The following is a 15,185-nucleotide window of genomic DNA, read 5'->3' on the forward strand; positions in this document are numbered from 1 at the left end:
TTGTGTGGACTGGTTAGTGTGGTTTCTGGATATAAATCTTACAGAGCCCCTTTACAATGAGAAAAAATGCAGCCTGCCACGTGCCATCAAGGACTCTTCCAGACTTTTACGCAACTCTTTTTCAGAATTGGATCTGACTGCAAATATAGAGTAATCCAACTACCTCATAAAGGGCAAGCCTTCTTACCCCACAGAAATATGACAGTCTGAGTAACTGTTAACTGTTTCATTGTTGTGGAAGAGATTTATTAGTTCTGTTATATTTTTAAATGGGTATCTTTGGTTTTGTAACACATTTAATTACATTATTTATGCACTGTAATATGCCACAAGTTTTATAATTAATATCTGTCGTGTCTGCAACCCTTCCAACATCTTAATCTGGACGCATCCTCTCTTTTCTTGATTAAGCTTAATTTATGGACACAAACATAGTTTATCATTTACAAATGTTAGCCATTTTGCAGTTTCAAGTAAAAAAAATTACATCACACCATGACTTGTCCAAAATCATAGCACGCCTTTAATATATCACTATGCGCATGTCTTCTACAGGAAGGATTCAGAGGATCAATAAATAAATACATATCTTTACTTGACTATCTTTGCATGACCCTTTTTTTTTAAATGGGACAATAATGAATATGAATTTACTACAAGACATGAAGCCAACAAGATTTAATTGTTAAATTAATTGAACTTCTAGTAGCTGAAATCGTGTACTATATGACAAAAGTAGGGAGCACTCAGAAGAAAATGGCAGCTACACAGATGTTGTGAAAATAGCATTGGGACAAAATGCACACTAAATCAAACATTTATGGATACATGTAAAGATGCAGAACTTTTAAGCTCAACTAGTTTCAAAGTAAGAATATAAACTAGGGTAGATTGCTATTCACCACGTACCAAAGTCCTTCTTCAGACTAAAAACACACACATGCATGCACATACACGTGCACACACACACAAGGTATGGATGGGGAAAAATGTTGTAGTGCAGGAGCCTGTAGGGATAGGATGGTGGGCTGCTAGGTTCAGCATCAGGAGATATGTGCTGCGCGGAGGGGTAAAACTAGAGAAAGGAATGAGATGGGGGAGGGAAGGAGGCATATGTAGGGCTGGAACGCATGCGAGCAATGGGATAGCTTGGAGACTAGTGAAGGCTGAGCCCAGGTCAGTTTGGGAATGGGTGATATGTTGCTGTGAGATTTCCCACCTGTGCAGGTCAGAAAAGCTGCTGCTGGTGGGAAGGATCCAAATGACATGAGCTATGAAGCAGCCACTTAAGACAAGTATTCTTTGTCACATGGCGTGCTTGGCAGCTGGATGGTTCTGATGCTCATTGGCCACAGTTTAGCGGTGGGCATTCATGCAGACAGACCAGCTTGATAGTAGTCGTGGCTACTTAGAATGCCACACAGCGTTTGCAGCTGAGTTGGAAGACTACATGGTTGCTTTCACAGGTGGCCCTGATTTCAAAGGGTGGGAAATGACAGTGACAGGGCTAGAATAAGTGGTAGTGGCAGGATGTCAGGGATAGGTATTGCATCGAGGCCTTTCGCAGGTTATGCTGTTGAAAAACTAGCACATAAAAATAAGCATAACACCACAACTCAGACCAGATAACTACCAGAATCATTGTTTGGTTTTAAGAAAGAATCAGTAAAACAGTTTATTCTTTTGTATGTGAGGTACTTGCAAAACTAAATAAGTAGTTTTGTACAATATGCATATTCTTCATTTAACAAAATAATTTGATTGCATGGTCCCTGTGATACAATGACCCACTTGGATGGCCAAGCATGTTAGCACGCAACTTCCAGGATTCAGCAAGGTGTGCTGGACCCGGATCAAATCTGCCCAGTAGATTAACAATGAAGACCAGTGTACCACCTGGTCCGGATGTGGTTTTTAGACAGTCTCCCACACCCGACCATGTCTCACCTCGGTTACATGACTCACAAACATTTAGAAAATGTTTGCCCATGTAATCCTCTACCACTAACATTGCCAAATCCAAAAACTAACATGCCAACCACATGACGAAGTGGGATGCAGGCCAGGAAAAAGAAGAAGGTCCATTTAATATAAAAAGGGGGACAAATATTCATATTAATGAAGCCATACATTGCAGAAGTTACTGCCAGGTTTATTCCTCTTGCACTGTTTCTTCTTTTCAGATATCAATACTATGCCACTAAATATTACAGATAATTAAAATATACATATATTTTTTCTGACGACATGGCTGTGATTGTGAAAGATGCAATATGTAATGTAATTTTTTTAGTTCCAACTGCTATTCCTACTATTCTCTGCCATCTTGCTCCCAGCTTTTTATGAAGTAGCCTTTCACTGCACTCTTGTGATTTATACATACTCTAATTAGCAACGGCCTGAGTTCTACCTCATCATCATGGTTTCTTCTTTTGCTTTGCGTATTTTAATCAATAGAGGAGTCTTGTGGCAGTACGTCATGAGCTTTCGGCCAAGCACTCCTTGATCACTGTCACGTAGAATGACTGCTGATGGGTTGCTCGTACACTCTTACATACTATAGCTGCTGGTTGTGACATCACAGTATCACCATGTATGGGCATAGGTTGAATCCAAGTTCAATGCACTAGCTCCAACCTTGCGATCGCCAGATCCCATGCTACGATGAACTCCAGGCTACCATCTCTATTTAGTGTGTTACTGGTGATTTTTGTTTTGATGGCTTTAATTACACGGACCCAGAACCCATCAGTGTCAGTCACGACAGAGGTTTCATCAAATTTGATCTTGTGACCATGTTCTAGAGCTTGTTAAGCTAAAGCGGATTTATTGGAATAGCATAGGAGATAAGACCTCTCATGCTCCTTCTTGTGATGCTCAAACTTATGATGGACAAACAGTGCATACTGTATCCTGAAAAAATCTGCTTTAGCTGAGCACACTAGGAAACAATCAGTGGATCAAATCTGATAAAACCTCTGTCACAACTCACACTAAAGGCTTCTCGGACTGTACAATTAAAAAAGCCATTGAAATAAAAATCACTTATACCACCCTTAATAAAGATGGCAGGCTGCAGCTCATCTTGGTGAGAGATCCAGCGAATATGAGATGAAGCGGACACATTGAACTTGGAGTCAACGTATGCCCATATATGATGATACCATGAGCAACACTGACATCACAGCTGGCAGCTAGAGTTTATAAGGGTGTACCAGCACCCCATTAGCAGTCATTCCACTTGACAATGGCCATGGAGTGCTAGGTTGAAAGCTTGTGACTTTTTAAGCGATTGACGTGGCTGGAAGCATGAAAACATTTTGTTCAGTATAGGGTACATCTGGTTGAAGAGAAATCCCTGAGGATCCCGCTGACTATGGGAGTACCTTCACATCATGTAGGCAGTCCATAGAGAGATGTACCCAGTGTGGACAAGCACTATCCTGTTGAAAAATGACACAATGATACTGTCACATGAGAGCATGAGAGGTAACATACGAGGACACAGAGTGCCCATGATATACTGCTGTGTTGTTAGTGTTTCCTCAATCACAACCAATCAAGACCAGAAGTCATACCCGATGGTTCCCCGCATCACGAGTAACAAGTAACAGCAGTAACAGGGGTAACACCACTGTGTTTCTCCTAAATGTTGGAAGAATGGGACCTCTCACTTAAATTTATATCAGATGTTAACAAATTCCTCTTTTTCAGAAATGCTTTCCTTGCTATAGCCAGTCTGTATTTTATATCCTCTCTACTTTGGTCATTATCAGCTATCTTGCTGTCCAAATAGCAAAACTCTTCTGCTACAATATTTTTATTATCTCATTTCTTAATCTAATCACCCACAGCATTGCCCAATTTAATTCAACTACATTCAATTACCTTTTTTTTACTTTTACTGATGCTCACCTTACAATCTCTTTTCCAGACTCTATTCATTACATTAAATTACTCTTTGTCCTTTTCTGTCCCTGGCAGAATTACAATGTCATTAAAGTCTTTATTTCTTCCTCCTGAACTTTAATTCCTTTCCAAAATTTCACTTTTTTTCCTTTACCGCTTGCTCAGTACACATATTGAATAACATCGGGGATAACATTTTACGCACAGTACATAAATGTTGAGTGCTGTCTGTAAAACATCTCACCCATAATTTATGCCTCTTAATGCAAATACACCTGAAAACATGGCAGCACTTATTCCCTTCCCATTGTCTTCACAGAATGAATCAGGCACAGGAATAAAGATGCTAGACTTCCAATGGAGACGACCAGGATCCTGGTCATCCAGAATTACTTTTTTGATGTTCATTTAAGTTGAATGGTTGGGTGGTTGCTTTGAAAAGGCTACAGTCGATTTCCTGCCCCAAATCTTGTCCATTCTGAGCATGTACCCTGTATCTAACAGCCACAGTGTCGCAACACTGTTGACAGTACTGCACCATACCAGTATAACCAAGTAACGAAATGACCAGAATGCTGTTACAAGTGCCATAGTTGACATCAATGGCAAATGCTGCTGTAAAGTTGTATTCGGAAAGGCTTCCCACCATAAACACTCTGACATTTTCAGCAAGTGTGAGAAAAATACAAGAGACTGGAAAATTGCAAGTAGGTATTGTATTTTTCCATCTGGAGTTGTTTCCAAAATTGTAGCACGTATGTACAGCCAAGTGCATTTTCAGGGTTTCTTACACCTTACTGTACATACAATAAAATTTATGGTACTAAGAACTTAATTGTACATATAATAGACCTCCTGATTGTTGTTGTTGTCGTGGTCTTCCATTAAAAAAATAGTTTGATATAGCTCTCTATGCTAATTCATCCTGTGTAAACCTCCTCATCTCACCATAACTACCACAAACTAGATACATTTGAGCTTCCTTACTGTATTCAAGCCTTGGTATCCCTCTACAATTTTTACCCCAACACTTCTTTCCATTACCAAACTGCCAATTCCCTGATGTCTTCGGATGTGTCCTATAACTGATCCTGTCTTTTAGTCAAGTTGGGCTATAAATTTCTATTTTCCTCCAATTCTATTCAGTAACTTCTCATTTGTCCTACCCATTTAATCTTCAGCATTCTTCTACAGCACTACTTATTGTCTTCTGATCAATGTATCAGTTACTCTGCATTTCTGCCTCATATTAGGTACCAGAACTGGATGCTGGCTCTCCATGCTTGGTTTGAATGGTTCCCTTTCAAGAGAACGTTTAGGAACACTTCAAGGAGGAACTGTCCACCAGTATTCACCAGGTACTCACCAGTATTGACCATGCTAGTGTGTCGAGAAAAACATGCACAAGTGGTCAGAGGTAATCAATACAGATTCAGAGTGAACATATGGGCTGAAATAATTTGTGATCAGATCACTGGACAATACCTAATTCCAACCACACTAACAGGACTGATCTAGCGAATTTTTCTAGATAAATGTCCTTCCTGTCCTATTGGATTGATACCATTATTGATTTGTCAGATAATGTAGCCACAAAAGATTGTGGTCTAGATCATTTTAATGTAAATGTGTTATACAGTTGGAGTCCACATACCCAAACTGATGGACTGGTAGAGGGGGGGGGGGGGAGGAGGAGGAGACTACTCCTGTAACATCAGAGGACTTTCATTATCTGAGCCGCACTGTGTTGAAATACTGTGGGCACAACAGCATTTATTCCATCATGTGCATCAGTCACTACTCTGCTGTTGCACACTCTGCAATCAAGTCAGAGATCAAAATTTGGAACTCCTTTTGTGATGCACTGCATAGTGTGACGCTGTTGGTGGATTTCTTAATGAAATGTGGAACACAATCACCATTCCAAAACAGTCTCTAATTTCTACAGCTTACAGTCCTCGAACTGGACTTAGGTTCGGTCTTGAAAAATGATCAATTTGCTGTCTTATTCAACATATTAAGCGCTCTGCATGTGCAATCCAGTGTTGGCTAATGGGTTACATAACTAATTATGATACCAAACACAATCTGAAGCAACTTCACTGCCTTGTTCTCAAACTTTAAAGCTATACACTATCGAAACTATGCATCTGTGAACAGGGGACTCCCTCCTCTAAAATGACCATTCTGGGCAACATATAAAACACGGACAGTGGTTTTTTTTTTTTTTTGCCTATATCCTATATGCTCCTAAATACTGTCATTTCCAGTAATTCAGCATTATTGTAATAGTCTCTCATGATCTGATCAAATCACAATCACTGTCACGGTGGAGTTCCTTGCAGATATTCTATCTACCGTGTCAATCTGATCAGCTACAAGATTTACAAATGAATACTTAAAAACCATTTAAAAGGAACGCATTGCACGACTATTCCAAACAGATATCACTGACAAAAAATGTTGTTGTGTGAGCATTTGTTGAAGTAATTACATTTATTTTTGTTTTCGCAACATGCAGTATGTCTGAATGTTTTTGTTAATTAGTTTATAAAACATTCTCATTACAGCCAAACAGTAACTCTCTGATAATATTTATCCAAATGGATACACCACCACTGTCTCTCTCTAATTTTTTAAGATTCAGTCTATTCTTTTATCACCCTAGTTGTCTTTATCATTATAAGCTAATCAACATCATGACTTAGGACACCTAAATGGTGAAGTGCAATCTCTCTTCTGCTAACATAAACAGCAACAAATTTTCATATATGAGGCTACCTGTGAACTGGGTGTACATATCTACTTTCATTGAATGTGTTGTACTAAATACATTGGCCAGTAAACCACATTAATGACAGCTACTTGATAGGAATACACATTGTTTACCAAAGAAAATGGAGGCACCACAAAAACACCTAGTAAAATTAAGACACACTAGAATAGCTTCATCTGCAGTTTTGATAATGCAGTACAGCGAAAAAGGATGCTGAGCTTACTGTAACCGAAGTTTCCAAAATCCATACTAATTTTTATAAATAAGTTTCTTCTGTTGAACTGGGTGGCTAGCTACAAGAATCAGTCATATTCTTTTGTTAAATATCATTTTCCCAGAGTCTGAACACACCTCTCAGTTATTCTATCCTTACATGAACATTTCCTGTCCCCTTAGCAAAAGTTTGCTTTGCTTTCATGTAATTACTTTACTTTCATATGACTCATTCTCTCTTTAAGCTAATAAATTTCATATAAAGTACTAACAGTAACTTTCTACATCAGCTCCCACTTCCTATAAATTTGTGTAATTGTGTCGCACCGGACATGTCTCCTATCTGTACAACCGCCATCTTATCCTTCATATTATATTGCCAGCTATTATTACCATTTGGCGGATTGAAGACTCATATCTATGCTAACACTGCATCATTAATGTCCAAGATATCCACTTCTATATGTTGGATGTCTCCAACAGCCACACTTTATAATTAATTATTTTCCCAGATCTCTCTCTCTCTCTCTCCCTCCCTCCCCCCCCCCCCCCCACCTCTCCCTCCACCACTCCACCCCTCTACATACTACAATAAGCAGCTGTTCTCAGGAGTTCTAAATTACTTCAAATGAAATTCACTCTTCTAAAACTAAAAACAAGTTTAAGTAAAATTAACAGCAATCAGTTTCACTCGTATCACTCAAGCAGACAAACATTCATTCACACATCGTGCTCAGAAAATCCCATCATGAAGGAGAGTCCTTAGGGATGTAGAATGAATCAAATTATACATTACAAAATTATGAGATAGGTGCTAGCCAGGACTTACTGCTAGGAAGTGACATGTTTAGTACTCCCAGTAAACATGCAAGTAAGTACAGATTCTGACTCTCCTTTTTGGATTACTAGTTTCTTCTTTGTGTAGGAAAGAGGGATATTTTGGGGACAATTAAACAAGGATGAGAGGGACCCACCCATTATTGACATGGTTGTAAATCTGAATACACTGGCACAAGTATTATTGATTGTTAGTACACTTTACACACTTTGGTTCTACCTGTTGTATAACTTGATTCACTCCACATTCCTCTAGGGTCTCCTTCATGACTGGACTTATGGTACACAATGGGTAAATGGATGAAGGCACATAATAGGCCTAGTGCAGAGGATGAAAAGTTTTCCCCTTACTATTTTTGAACTATAATTATAAAATTAGGAGCTGCTGAATAAAAGCAATTTGTAACAGATGGTTATCAGTAAACTAGTTCCGTTGACTTCACAAAAAATCAGCACCCATTGCACAACAGGTCTGCCAGAATGAGGCAACTAATGTATTCACTTAAAATCACTGCCAATAGAAAATACATAAATGTAGATAAGCCTTTGCAGAAATCATACTGGCAACAAAAGAAATGCTTTTATAAACAGCAGATTACCAATTAATAAAAAGCCATCTTGTGATGTGCTATCCCGCCTTTGCAAAATGAAGTCACCGTCTTCGTCCACCTCTGCATCTTTATGTCCTTCAATGAATGAGAGATCTTTTGACAGTCTGAAGGTGAATCTTGTGACCACATCTGTGCAAATATTTGCAACAATTAGCGGCAGGCATGTAACATGGGCATAAAGGTAAAAACAGTTCACCCAATGACTTTTGAAATTTTCAAATACATTGCATGGGCAATTTTATTTTGATTTAATAATAATTTAATTCGCAAACACGCTAACTTTCTTGTGACAATGAAGGATTGGCAGTACGGTCCACTTCGCTTTGTAGATGAATTTCTGACGAAATTTTGAACTCATCGTCACACATCTGGAAATTCTATGTCCTACACTATTAGCAGGCTCCTATGACAGATTTTTTTTGGAAAAGGTGTATAACTTCCAAGTGACAGCCGCAACAAACACGTACACTCAACTATGATAAGCTTATTACAAGTTAGACTTCTTTAGCTATTATGGCACAGTAAGAGAATCTTTATTGTACTTAATAATGGGGCAAGCATGTTTCTGTGCCAAATTAAAAATAATTTTTGGCATTGACATGTTTATTTGTGCCAACAGGAAATTACATCAGATGGAACAGGAACTAACGGGAATGTGAAATTTTGCTTAAAATAAGAGTAAGCTTAGTTTTGCAAGTTTGAACAAACGAAAACTACTTTCTCTTCGTCAAATGACAGAAATAAATTTCTGACGCTTATTCATAACAGGTTTAATCTTTCTTCTGACCACCAGACGCAAACGTTATCACATGGCGTACTTCGGCCAATGACGTTTCACCACGAGTCGATGCCGCCGAAGCATCTTTGCAGCCACGTTTCATCTTCGTTTCTCACTCTTGTTAAGTTCAGAACTGCACTGTACTGTTAGGACTGCGTGAGTGGGAAACGGAGGCAAGATGTTGAAGCTGTGTTTTATTGTGTGCCTGGTTGGTAGTGTGTGGAGCAGCGCGGATATTAAAACTGATGAGGGCGTTTTAGTCCTTAATAAAGATAATTTTGAGGCGGCAATTTCTGATACGGAATTTATACTTGTAGAATTCTGTAAGTATTATTGCTACTTGTTTACGTGTTGTGGGGTAATGATTACGTGGAAGTTCCAACCATTTCAACGTTGAAAGTAGCTACCAAGTTTCAGTAAGCCCCCAACATCAGTAAAATAATTTTAGTGTTTGTAAAAAGGGTGCATATTCATTTGTCTATTTGCGTTTGCTGCAAATGGCACCGACACAAATTGGTGGGTAATGCGACTAATGTTTGTTGCAGATGCTCCGTGGTGTGGACACTGTAAGTCTCTTGCACCTGAATATGCAAAAGCAGCGAAGAAGTTGGAAGAAAAGCAATCGGCTATCAAGTTAGCTAAGGTAGATGCCACAGAAGAAACCGATTTAGCGGAGAAACATGGTGTTAGAGGCTACCCAACGCTGAAGTTCTTCCGTAAAGGATCACCTGTTGACTACACAGGTTAGTAATATTGAAGTTTACTCTATTTCGTGGACGCGGGTTTTATGTTCGCATCACCAGTGATATCCTTTCTGACAGACTATTTATGTGTAGTTTTAGAAAATTGTACAATTTGTGAGCAGTGTGACATATTGAGATGTTGTGCGAACATCTTTTCCTAAAGAAAATTTAATGTCTTGGTTTTGCATGACCGTTTTGCATAAATGTTTGTGACTCACGTGGCAAATAGAGCGAAAATGGGAAAACTTGTTAACTGCTGTTAATCTTGGATTCTTTTCATCTACGTTTCTCGAGTCAAACATGTCTCAGGGAATTTAGCTGAAGATATTAAAGTTGGATTGATGCAATATAAGTAGTAAATTTTCTCAAAGATTATGTTTTACAGGATTTTTTTATGTGTAATTCAGCAGGTTAGAATAAGAATTCAGTAAAACAAGTAAGGAGTGTAGGCAGATGAAAATTGGTATCAATTTTCTTCACAACAATAAACTGGGTGTGCAAAATGGATGTTCCACAGACTTTGGAAAGCATACACTGTAATGAACAGCTAATCTTGGTCCAACATTTTTCCAAACAATGTACCTGCTGGAAAGTAGGAATAGATAAAAATGTGCCTTCTTTGAAAGTGTTGAGGCTACATATCAATTTCAGGCCATGTCTGCAAGTGTGACATCAGTATTTGAGTTTGGGAGAGGGGAGGTGCTCCTTTACACATGGAAGAGGATGGTTGAAGGAAACAAAGTGCAATTTATCACAAAATAAATCACAAAACAGGATTTATTAATCAACAAATGCACTTGACACACTAAGACTTTATAGGGTCATTCCAAATTAACTCGACCAGTGGTCCCCACTTGACCTCTGATAATAAAGTATTGCTCAGAGGTTTGGTTTTAATAGGAGACTCCGAGAAGTTCTGTGAGGCCCAAGACATTTTTGGCATAATTTAAGACAGCTTAAAACTGAAACTAGTAATGTAATGAAGAGGAAAGAATGCACAACACTGTTAAAATGTCGAGGCTGTCATTCACTGTATTTGTGCCAAAGTTTGAGTTCGGGAATTGTGGCAATCTTTCAAGCATTTTTTGACTGCCGTGACTTTTTAGACAAAGAAAGTCCTTTACATGGCCTGTAGTTATTTTACTGATAAGTTCCCTATTAATTCTACCAATCTGCAGCACTTTTGTGTTCTAGAATTTGTTACTATGTAAATAGACCATCAAATTTTTCTGTCAGATTTGTTCATATTTTGATATATTCTTAAAAATTAATCATGTATATTTTTGTTTCATTGTAGGGAACAGACTTTTTGTACTAGAATAGGTCTTGTATTTGTGACCTTATAGGTAATATGGAAAAATGTGCTGGAAAATAATACTGTTAATTTGGAAAGGGTTATTTTAGGATATTCTGTAAGAGATCTCTAAAGATGTGTGTATAGTAGTTAATTCTTTAATCTGTTATATGTAAAATAAGCGAAAGGTAACCACTCAACCCATACAGACTCCTGCGTATAGCACAGAAGTTGATACGAGTATAGCCTTTCCCAAAAGTTTTTGGTTTTACAGATAAGCCCACTTACTGCATTTTTATTCCATCTAAATGTGTCATCCTTGCAGCAGTGTAAAGTTATGCTTGTTATCAGAAAGAGCTTGCATTGCTAATATAATCACCTACCATCTTAGGTCTATTTTTTTACCATGCTGGTTGAAACTGTTAATTCAAAAGCCACCTATTGTGATGACCATCTTTGGAGCAGATGTTAACATTTGCAAATTTCGACATCTGAAGGATCTCAAAGTTTTTCCTTCAACACAGTGAAATAATTGAGACTTTCTGTTTACAGGAGAACTTAGAAACTCCTTGGCCAGTTATTTGGTTTTTTGTGAATCCCATTGTGACAAACTATACAAAAATCTTTAGAACTTACGTTCTTTACATAGCAATAGTACATAAATTTAACATCAGCCGCTTTTTAATGAGATGGTTTTTTTCCTTCCATACATATTGCAACAATACATTTGCAAGAACTGCCGGACACAAGGCTTAGTGATAAACAACTGAATCTGTTTCAGGTTCTAACTGGTGTAGTTTCAGTAGTCTTTGTTGGTCAGGTTGGAATTCGTTCAGTTACTTTCTTTCTATGCACTGATGTATATTTTTAAACTGGTATGAATTCTGTCTGTTTAAGCTAATTAGCTCTGCAGTTTGTACAGTCTTTTTCTCATCCCATTTTAGTTTCGCACCATTGTAGTTGTACTGAGTATAATGGCCCAACTTGGTGTTTTAGTGACCAGTTACAGTTGCAGCTTCTTGGGTTTTCTCACTTTAACTGTGTCTATCAAGTAAATTTTCAACCACGGTGACATGATCACGGATCCTGTAGCTGACACTTCCTCTCATCATCTCATTTCTTTCATTAATTCATTGTGAATTGTGGTACTCATAACAAAGTAGTTTAGTCTGTTCAAAACATAACCATCATTATAATCTCCACAATTAATAAAGGCATGAAGGCATTTTGAACCATGCGCATTGGTGAGGGCCGAATCTAGATCTGTCCTGCACGAAGAAATTTTAATTAAAAATATTCATGCTAATACACCTTGAAGCTGCTTACTAAACAAAACAGTTCTATTTTTATTGTAGGCTTGACAGCAAAGCCTGTAAACAAATTACTCAGTGTGTCCTTGGACTTCTAATTCCTTGGCTGTATTAAACAGGCACTCAGATGATTTGTACTGACTTACTAAGACATATCCACACAGTTGTTTAGACACACATTTAACATGTACATTGTTTTAGTTGCTGATTGTAGCTACAAACAATTTAAAACATGTAATGTATAGTAACCTGTTGGCTTTTCTGAATTATTTTCATCCCAAATTTAGTGCCACATTGACTTTATGGTTATGATTAGGAGAGGTAAAAAGTAAAAATATTGGCAAATATACACAATTAAAACACCAAAAAATAACAGATTGAATATTAAATGTAACATTTATGAACATTTGACACTATTTGGCAAACAAATATTTTAAACACCTCCAGATGGTCTCCAAAAAAAAAAACAAAATCTTCACCAAAGGAAATTGGTGGTGGTTGTGATGGTGTGTATCAATAAGACACAAGCTTATGTACAAATTTCATGCAAAGTTTTTATGGCATATTTACATCTTAATTACTTACTTACAAATAAATGTTGTATTTGGCTGGAATTAATAGAGTAAATTCTCTGTAGAACTAATGAGGCGCTTTCAGTATACTTTTGTACAAAAATTGATTTGAAAACTTGTGAACTACAATTCGAGATGCTTTTGTTTTTGCAATCAAACTTTTGTTTCAAAATCTGGCAGAAAACCTGGAGAGATTCTGGTTGTATGTGAAGTACACCAGTGGCAAGATGCAATTTGTACCATCACTATGCGATGACAGTGGTGATGTTACCAAAGGCCTCTGGTCCTGATTGTATACCACTTGTGTTCCTTTGAGTATGCTCATACAATGGCTCCATACTTCAATCATTTACAACTGATTGCTTGTCGAAAGGTCTATGCCTTAAGAATGGAAAGTTGCAGAGGCCACACCAGTACCCAACAAAGGAAATAGGATTAATGTGATGAATTACAGACGCATCACTAACAAATTTGCTGTAGCATATTTTAACATATACTTTGTTTGAACATTATGAATTCTTTTTCTTTCTTGGCTCTACAGCTCGAGGTCCTTTGCCAATACTTTCCAGTTAATATTCTCCAGTTTCTATAGCCCACCTTCCTGTCTGGCTCTTGGTCAACCATGTCCTCTCTGCCCCCCCCCCCCCCCCCAGCTTTCCTTGTATTATTCTGTTTGGTACTTCTGTATCATTCATGTGAGCCACATGTCCTGCCCACCTCAGTCTGAATGATTTCACTATCCATTTGATGGGTTGGTCTTTGTATATGATATACATCTCGTGGTTGTATCTCCTACTCCATCTTCCTCTTTCACAGATTGGGCCGATAATTCGTCTAAGTACCTTTATTTCAAATGCATCAAGTATTTCAATATCATTAGTTGTTAATGTCCAGGTTTCAGAGGCATATGTAAGCACTGGTCGTATAAGTGATTTATAGATAGTTTACTGGTACAAGTCAGGAGCCTTGAGGATAGAAGTCTTTGTTAGGGCAGAACAGGCTCTGTTGACTAGTATTAATCTCTGCTTAATTTCATAGGAGGTATCATTTAGATGGGTAACTGTTGAGCCAAATACTTGAAATGTTCAACTTTCTCAAACGTATAATTACCCATAGTTATTGCATTTGGCATTTTCTCTGTGCTTTTCCAGCTGCCATTTATATTTTGTTTTTTGTTCATTAATAATTAATCCCAAGTTCCTACTAGCCTGTTTGAGAGCCATAAATGTCTCTTCCATTGGTTTTTGGGTTCTTGCTGCTATATCTATGCCATCCACATAGGCCAGTATCTGCACTGATTTATGGGAGATTGTTCCCCTATTCAGAATGTTTGTGTTTATCACCCTCTCCAGGGTGGCATTAAAGAGAAGACATGCCAATGCATCCCCTTGTTGCTCTGTTTTTAAAACGCAATGTATTGGACGTTATTCCTCTTATTCTTATACTACCTTGTGTTTTGCTCATTGTCATTCTCACCAGCCATACCAACTTTCTTGAAATTCTCAGTTCATCTAGAGCCTGATATAACTGCTCTCTATTTATGCTATCATAAGCTGCTTTGAAATCTATAAAGAGGTGATGCAGGCCAATCCCGTATTCGTTTCTTTCCCCCAGAATTTGTCTTAAGGTGAATATTTGATGTATAGTTGACTTCCTGGGGAGAAATCCGCATTGGTACAGCCCCGTCTCCCTCTGTATGATTGGGAGGATTCTTTCCAATGGTATATTAAAGAATATTTTATATCCCAGATGCAGTAGTGTGATCCCTCTGTAATTGCCACACTCTATCTGATCTCCTTTCTTATATATGGGACATAGGATACCCTCTTTCTATTGTTGGGCATTTTCTCCTCTTTCCCCCACCCCCCCCTCCCATATTCTGGTGACCATTTTCAGAAGGCTTCGTTCCAGCTTTCTGCCTCCTTGCGTAAACAGTTCTGGTAGAATACCATCTGTCCCTGCCGCCTTGTTTTTCAGTTTCTTCATGGCAGTTTTCGTTTTCATATTTGGTGGGGCAGTGTTACTGTCTGGGTCCTCTTCCCCATTTGTTTCTATTGGATTCCCTGGTATTGTTGTTCTAGAATTGAGGAGACTATAAAGAAACCTGCAGCATCTTTCGCATATTCCCTTCTCTTCACTCAT

General features: G+C 38.1%; 2 protein-coding genes across 2 annotated transcripts in view; one reads left to right on the top strand and one right to left on the bottom strand.

Annotated features, from left to right (window-relative positions):
* LOC126473311 (methyltransferase-like protein 22) overlaps positions 1-9,155 on the bottom strand; it is a 50,974-nt gene extending 41,819 nt beyond the window's left edge. Inside the window, exons 1-2 of the mRNA XM_050100289.1 lie at positions 8,627-9,155; positions 8,335-8,475 (exon numbers count right to left, since the gene is read on the bottom strand). Coding sequence (XP_049956246.1) covers positions 8,335-8,475; positions 8,627-8,714 — 229 coding nt within the window. The 5' untranslated portion in view covers positions 8,715-9,155. The remainder of the gene's footprint in view (positions 1-8,334; positions 8,476-8,626) is intronic.
* A 45-nt stretch (positions 9,156-9,200) lies between these two features.
* LOC126473310 (protein disulfide-isomerase) overlaps positions 9,201-15,185 on the top strand; it is a 30,191-nt gene continuing 24,206 nt past the window's right edge. Inside the window, exons 1-2 of the mRNA XM_050100287.1 lie at positions 9,201-9,447; positions 9,670-9,867. Coding sequence (XP_049956244.1) covers positions 9,303-9,447; positions 9,670-9,867 — 343 coding nt within the window. The 5' untranslated portion in view covers positions 9,201-9,302. The remainder of the gene's footprint in view (positions 9,448-9,669; positions 9,868-15,185) is intronic.

The sequence above is a fragment of the Schistocerca serialis genome, chromosome 4, assembly GCF_023864345.2.
Source record: "Schistocerca serialis cubense isolate TAMUIC-IGC-003099 chromosome 4, iqSchSeri2.2, whole genome shotgun sequence".
Lineage (NCBI taxonomy): Eukaryota > Metazoa > Arthropoda > Insecta > Orthoptera > Acrididae > Schistocerca > Schistocerca serialis.